At 33.0% G+C, this 7,692-nt stretch overlaps 1 protein-coding gene across 1 annotated transcript; it reads left to right on the top strand.

Moving 5' to 3' along the window:
* The first annotated feature begins 1,433 nt into the window (after positions 1 to 1,433).
* On the top strand, positions 1,434 to 7,388 carry LOC134270057 (uncharacterized). Its single transcript, XM_062752239.1, has 4 exons — positions 1,434 to 1,610; positions 5,194 to 5,331; positions 5,556 to 5,790; positions 6,787 to 7,388. The coding sequence occupies exons 1-4, from the start codon at positions 1,449 to 1,451 to the stop codon at positions 7,386 to 7,388; spliced, it is 1,137 nt and encodes a 378-aa protein (XP_062608223.1). The 5' UTR covers positions 1,434 to 1,448.
* The last annotated feature ends 304 nt before the right edge of the window (positions 7,389 to 7,692 follow it).

A 7,692-nucleotide genomic window follows, 5' to 3' on the forward strand; every position in this document is an offset into this window, starting at 1 on the left:
ACAATACCATATGGATCATATGTTCATTAATTGACATTTTCTTTCTCATCAAGTTCATTTCTATATACAAGTATTTCGAGTTCGTTGCCAGGAAGCTCTCGGCAAAAATGTACATTTATTGGTTAATTAATTTTCAGTTAAATTTACAAATAGTCTTTCGATAAATACATATTATATTCATAATTCATAACTTACAGTTTTATCAATTGTTTTTCAATAATAAAGTTCTTACAATAATTAATCGATTGCTTGTTGTCATTTTCATTACACAGTGCACGGTCAGTAACTTAGATCCGCCAATCGCATCCACCAAACTACTCTGTTTTTGTTTTGTTTTTCTTTTGCTATTTCAAGGCATAGTATCGAATCAGAAAGACTTTTACTAGTAAATGAATTTACAAAAATTGGTATACAAATAAAATATGAATACACTATAGTTTACGGACATCATATTATATGCAGTTTAACATTGCAGATAAAGTATGAAGTACAAGCGTTTCGGTGTTAATTTAAAAATTAATTTATACGTACTTGTATACATATACTGTAAATAACAATTTATTCGCGAGAACTTAATTACGCGAGACTGTTTGTTCGTGAAAATATCTATCTCGCATATAATTTAATTGTGCGATATCAACTCATTTTCTAAGAGTTATTACGGAGAAATATTTAAATAATAAAATGCTTTATTTCATTGTTAATACGGAATCAATGGTTGTTCCATCAGTTATGCATACAATGACATATTCATCTTAAATACAATATTTAACAAATTTAATTTTACTTTGAATGGTTTTTCATACAGATATAAAAGTTAACAATAAAATGCTTTCTTTGGTTGTTAGTACGGGAATTAACGTCGCGGCTGTTGCAGAAAAAACACATAACCCGCGTAAAGTAAAATTAAAATTGTTAAATATTGTCTTATAGATGAATATGCCACTGTAAGCAGTTAACTGATCGAACATGCAGCCATTGTTCAAGAATTCTATACATGCAGATGGCATGTTTTAGAGTCGTTTATAGACTGGTTTACGGCAATGGTCTTCATCAGAAATAAAGAAATAATATTCAGTGGATGTAAATATAATACTATAAAATACTACCGTGCGGAAATTAAGTATGGTTTTTGTGTGTCATATTTTGTGTATTTATTATGAGAACTTATTTAGAAATGAAAAAAAAACTAAACTAAACAATTTCTTCAGCTTAATAATATTTATACTTCAAAAATGCAATATTAGGAAACGTACGTACATTTATTTACTCGCGAAACACTATCCCTGATCCATTGTTATCAATACAGAGCTTTATCATCACATCAGCCATTCCGCTCGAAATTTAAATTTTCATTAAGATTAGTATCATATTTATGATGCACGACTGATGATAATGTAGTGGCTATATAAACCATTGGATCCTAAACCGCCATCAGAAATCCAAAAATGGAGCTCCTGGTTAGACTGATCTATTTAGCTAGCCTGTTGGCGGTTGGTGAGCCTCATGGGTACATGATTGAGCCCCCAATGCGATCCTCCATGTGGCGAGTCTACCCGGGATTCCCCCCTAATTACAACGACATGGAACTCTTCTGTGGGGGTGTAACGGTAAGGTTTTATTTGACGAAAACCGTCAAGTGAGTGCCGTAAAAAATACCCCCCCCCCGTTCCATTGCTTCGCTGTTTTTATCTTTTTCTTCGTGTCGCAGTGGTTAGAGTGCTCTAGAGTCACGAAGTAAGGAGTTGATCTATACGTCGCGGGTTCGAATTCCATTGTGGGACGTGGAGACCGGTCCTTCGGATGAGACCGTATAAACCGAGGTCTCGTTTCGCAGTAAGTGCTGGCATGAAAAAGATCCCTCCCTGCCGAGTGCCGAGTGTAGGACAAAATTTGCAGCTCTCCACCGGCAAGTGGTGGCGTCTACATATGAGTGAAAAATTCTCGAGAGGGACGTTAAACAATATAAAATCAATCAATCTATTTCCTCGATTTTAAGAACTTTAGAGGAAAAGTTAGAAATGTAAGTCAGATGCAATTTAATTATATATACTCGCTTTTAAAAATATGTACACGTGGTATAGATAGATGTAAACGTGATTCATTTACATTTAAATATGGTTTGCAAAATTAAGCATCTAATGTAGCTACAAGCTATAAATTTAGCCGTAATGATGAGGTATGCTTATTTTCACATAAAATTATCTTGTATAACTAATGTTTGTACTATTAAACAAAAGGAAAAACATAAAATATGAAACCAGAGTATGTAATTATAAGGACAGTGGTTATCCTATGCTAGGAATGAAGATTAGGCTGACGGTGTTAAGAAATAATTACGTAGAAAAAAAACCCAGCTTGATTTCTTTTAGCATTAATTGTGTTGGGTAAAAATTATACTGGCTTTGGTACGAATGTGGTTTGTAGTTTATATTAAAAATTCTTATGCGAGAGAGAAGAATCCTTCATAACCCCAACCATATTAATTCCAACCTGGGACCTAATTTTTGAACAACCTAATTCTTATAAACTTAATTAAATGGGTTGAACTGATGCGACTCTCCGTCTCACTCAGAGAATACAGAAGCAAGCTCTTCTGCAAGGTTTACATTTATTTTCATATGTCAGCCATTTACTAACTTTATAATCACATCCCTTGGCCTTTTGTAGGCAAAGGTTTCTTACAAAATAACATTATCTCAGAGTAATGACAATGTACTATTTTACTCTGAACAAATAAATCTAAAAATAAATATTAGATATTTCAGCGACACGATTTCAGTGACCATGTAGGTACAAAATAATTGCATGGATCGTCGGTTTTATCAGTATAATTACTTTATATAAGTAAGAATGAAGGTTGTGAAATTCTAGTTATTTGTGTCGTATTGTTATATTTTTGTTCTATTTTAATGCAAGCGACTTCAGGAATGTCATTGTATACAACATTCGGACACACAAGTGTTCTTTTTTAAAGCCTGCTTTTCTTTTGTTCTATTTTGATGCAAGTGACTGCAGGAATTTTGGTATCATGATGTATCATATTCCACATTCTAACATACGATGAATTTTGGTATCATGATGTATCATATTCCACATTCTAACATACGATGAATTTTGGTAACATGATGTATCATATTCCACATTCTAACATACGAGCAAACCAATAATATTATTCAATGTAAAAATGGTCTTCAATTTTTCTACAAGCAATTTCTTACTTTATCATATAGTACCCAAAAAAATTCAGGTTAGGAAAAAAATGTCTAAAAAAAATCATAAACATCTTGTAAATGGAATGCAATTGCAAATTTCAATTTTTCCAATTTGTTTTTAAAATTATAACAAATATATTTTTAAAAAGTGTAAAGATGGTATTAAAATTTATTTTCATTTGTCAATAAATACTTCAACAACGCTATCTAATTTATAAGCTTACTCTTGAACATGTAAAAAGCTTGACGAGGGCACGGGAAATAAAAGAGGGTAAGCTTAAAGAAAGTCATCTTTTTAACAATTTACTTATTGTTTGTGTTCCTCTCAAACTGATCCAAGCATATTAGTTAAAAAAATTATCAAAGTTTGTTATTTATTAATATTTCTTTTTTTTTTTCAAAAAACATAAAACAACTCATGGGCTATATTAATGTATATTAAAATGCTATAAAGAAAAGGTTGTAGATCCAGTATATCGGGTTAATTCGGTTGTATTACATGTATATCGATATGACAAAACTATTATAGAAAATGAAAGAAATGAAATGAAACTTAAGGGGAGAAAAATCACCTTTTGATGATTGTTAAGAAAATCCGTATTTGGAAATAAACACTGTATACATGTAATTATAGATCTTTCTCCTTTTCCCTGTCATTATAGAAAAAAATGTTATGAATTTTCATATGGAAAAAGCTTAACATATACAATCATTGTTCTCTGAAGTAAGCGATATATTCCTCTTATTTTAAATTTTAGTACATTTTCACAGAAAGTCATAAAATGTAATAATTACGATGAATCAGCCCCAAGCATTAATTTTTCAGATTGGAAATAAACAGATACTGATCTGTAATTATAATTTGACGTGTATCAGGATTTTATCGGAGTTGGTAATTAAAAAATCGCCGCAGAGTACAAGATCGTCCACATATACAGCGAAATGTCCCCTGTCCCTAGACATTCCGCATGTTAATTTTCTCGCATTTGTTCCCTAAATTTAGAAATTTTATTGCTACCATCAACATTTGTCCAATTTTGTGCGCAGAAAATCCCACATTTTTTTTCTTAAAATAGGTCTATATAATAAAATCTTCAAATGGTTGCATCTTGTGTGCCTTCTTAAAAGCACTTTTAATGGATATGATTAGCTCTTCAACAATCGCATTAAAAAATAAATAACATTTTAAAGAGTAACGAAAAAGTCGACGGAAAAGTTAGAGATAAAAAAATCTTATTCAGTAACACACACACATATATTAAAACTACATGTTGAAGAAGCTATATACAGCTGCAAATACTTATGTCAAGTTTACTGCATCTGAATGTATCTGAAGTGCAAACTTTCCGGAAAATTTTTTCAATAAATTGTTTATGAAAATGGATGCATAAAAAATTTCACTCAAAATATTAAGAATAATAAACACAATGATATTTGCATCTGTGTGATTTATGGTAGTTCTGAGTCAAATGAAAAAAAAGTCCTGGCAATAAAATTTTTGAATCTTGATTTTCCTACAACTGTGAAAAAAGTTCAGAATTTTGATTTCCACGGGGGAAGGGAAGGGGTTAAAAATGTTTTTGAAAAGAGTTCGGCATTTTTCACAGTGGCCCGGTCATACAGTATTTTGGTTAAAAAACTGGATGTATCCTGTGGGTGTGCTTATAGATTTTTACCCTGTGGTTGATTTGAGGTTTAAACATTTTTGTAAAATATAGTTATATTTAGCTTTTTCCCTTGTTACCAAAATACGAAGGTGATTACATTTAGAGGTAAACACCTATAAACACCTTGGGTATAACCGTCTTATGTAATTTTCAGATGTAGACACTATATATCAGTATACATTGATTAAGATTTCTAAACTGTATTTAATAGCCGTTGTTTTTAACATGTTGTCTTATCAAATATGGATAAGGTCCATATTTTATTAAATTTTGACATCACCTTGTGTGAATGGTCCTTTGTATATGCTTAGAAACAATGGGATGAAATGGATGGAAAATGTGGAACTTGTGGCGATGCTTACGACGCAGAAGTTCGTGAAAACGAGGCTGGTGGAATGTATGCTACAGGCGCCATTGGTCGAAATTACACACGTGGACAAGTAATCAAGGTAGACCACCCAATACTTTAGGGAACTTTTAAGGGAAAAACGTTTGATAGATATAAAGTTTTCTTAATAATTGGATTAAACAGTGGTTCAATCGATCTTTCCATGTTTTGTGCTTTATTTATTTATTTGATTTAATTACTGGTACTTAAATTGAAAGATGAAAGATAAAAAGTAAGTATTTATTATTATAGAATCTTAGGAAACATTCATCTGTACTGTTACAGGTTGGAATTCAACTAACAGCATCTCACTTAGGCAACTTTCAGTTCAAAATTTGTCCTCATAACAACCCAACCGTGCGAGTTTCTCAAGAATGCCTTGATCAACATAGACTTAATTTAGCGGGAACCGATGAGCATCACTTCTATCCGAAGGATACCGGATTTTACGAAATAGAACTTCAGCTTCCAGAAGACATGGTCTGTTCACAGTGTATCCTTCAATGGCACTACACAGCTGGTAAGAGAACTCACAACACTTAAAATTCGAAGGAACAAATGGGTTATCTAGCGCCAATTAGTAGACAGATTAGTAAATGGATAATTTTGGGCCACTTTGCCAAATTTATATATTTCACTAGTATCAAATGCAAATGATATATACATAAATCATATAAGTAAGTTTATTAAACAAAACTAGTTATAGGCAAGGCTGAAAAATGCAACAGTTTATCATAAAAAAATATCTACCACAAAATGTTTCGAAGTCATGGGATACATAAGTAAAAAATATGGAAACCTCCAAATTTTATGCAAATTTTCATCGATTTTACGGCACATTTTGTTTTCCAACCTAGCCAAATTTATATATTTCACTTATATCAAATGTAAATGATATATACATAAATCTCAGATAGGCAAAATGTAAAAAATATCTCAAATTTGACGAAATTCCACCAGAATTAAAGAAATTCGGGAAAATGTCTTATTTCTGCGCCCTTTTGTGGTCTCCGCGTAAGCTTTGGATCAAAATCAGTGCTGGTTGTAAAACAGGCATAATTTTGAGTTCTTAACTACAAAACTACAACAATTTTAACTGCATTCTGATTTTTACATCAAATAAGGGACCAGATTCGGCCTTTACCATGCATTGTCCTTTGTTCATATACATGTACTTTACTATATTATTCCACTGTATAATTAATACACTACATCAGGAGTTGACAATATTTCTTCGTTACTTTTTTAAAATGTATAACAAAGAATCAAGATTACTATGCATCAGTTTAATTTATAAATTCCAAACGAACAAAAAAGTGTGAAATCGTAATAACAGTGCACAATTTTATCCCTTCTTGTCAAATTGATAAAGTACCACTATAAATATGAAATTAAAATCCGTAACAAGATAAATTGTTTTATGATTAAAAAAAAAGTTTATTAAGAGTTTTATTTAGATCTAAAGTTAATCATTAACATCACGTTATACTTCGTATACTATTCATATCGTGATTAGGTAACACATGGGGCTGTACAGAGGACGGAGATTGTTGTCTTGGTTGTGCCTCTAAACAAGAGACATTCATTAACTGTGCAGATGTTACCATCTTCGACAACGACGAGACGGTTCCTTCCACCTCTGCACCATCCACTGAAAAACCTACAACCAAAGCCCCTGAAACCAACGCTCCAACGACCCCTGCCCCAACCAATGCCCCAACAACACAAGCTCCAACGACTCCTGCCCCAACAACACAAGCTCCAACGACTCAAGCCCCAACTGAGGCCCCTACAACAACTCTGCCAACACACGAGACAACATCTGCTGAATCCGTGTTGATGGACTGCCCACCTGATTATACCTTGATGTGTGACGGCGTGGGAGATTTGGCGGGAGACCTTACTCGACAGCAGTTCTGTAACGACCACTGCCGAAAGAAGACATCCACGTGTACCTCAGAGTTCTGTACATGTACATGTCAGAAGATATCCTGCAAGTCGATTGGTCCGTTCGAGGGGTCGAGGACCCATGACGACTGGTGTCAAATGATGTGTACACAAGATTTCAACGGCTGTCCAGAACTTAGCAGCGAGTGTGAATGTACCGAAGATGCTTAATGCTACTATTGTATAGCTTCAGGATTGAGTCTAATTAAATCTTATTTAATATATACATGTTTTTTTTCTGACCAATGAATTATTATTGATATCATCATAGTAAATCCGGAAGAAATACTAATAGTCCTCTGAACTTGTCTCTGTCTAATGAACGACATGCTGGTATATTCTAGAAAGACAGGCAAGTAATATGGGGAGGGTGGCTCCTCTCCCTTTTTTCAGAATTTACCTATTGAAGATGTTCATTGAAAGACTAATCAGAAGTTGGAACCTAAACCCTCTCACGAAATAGAATTTTCCACGG

The sequence above is a fragment of the Saccostrea cucullata genome, unplaced genomic scaffold, assembly GCF_032062105.1.
Source record: "Saccostrea cucullata isolate Sc308-1 unplaced genomic scaffold, CSIRO_AGI_Scuc_v1 ctg261, whole genome shotgun sequence".
Classification (NCBI taxonomy): Eukaryota; Metazoa; Mollusca; class Bivalvia; order Ostreida; family Ostreidae; genus Saccostrea; species Saccostrea cuccullata.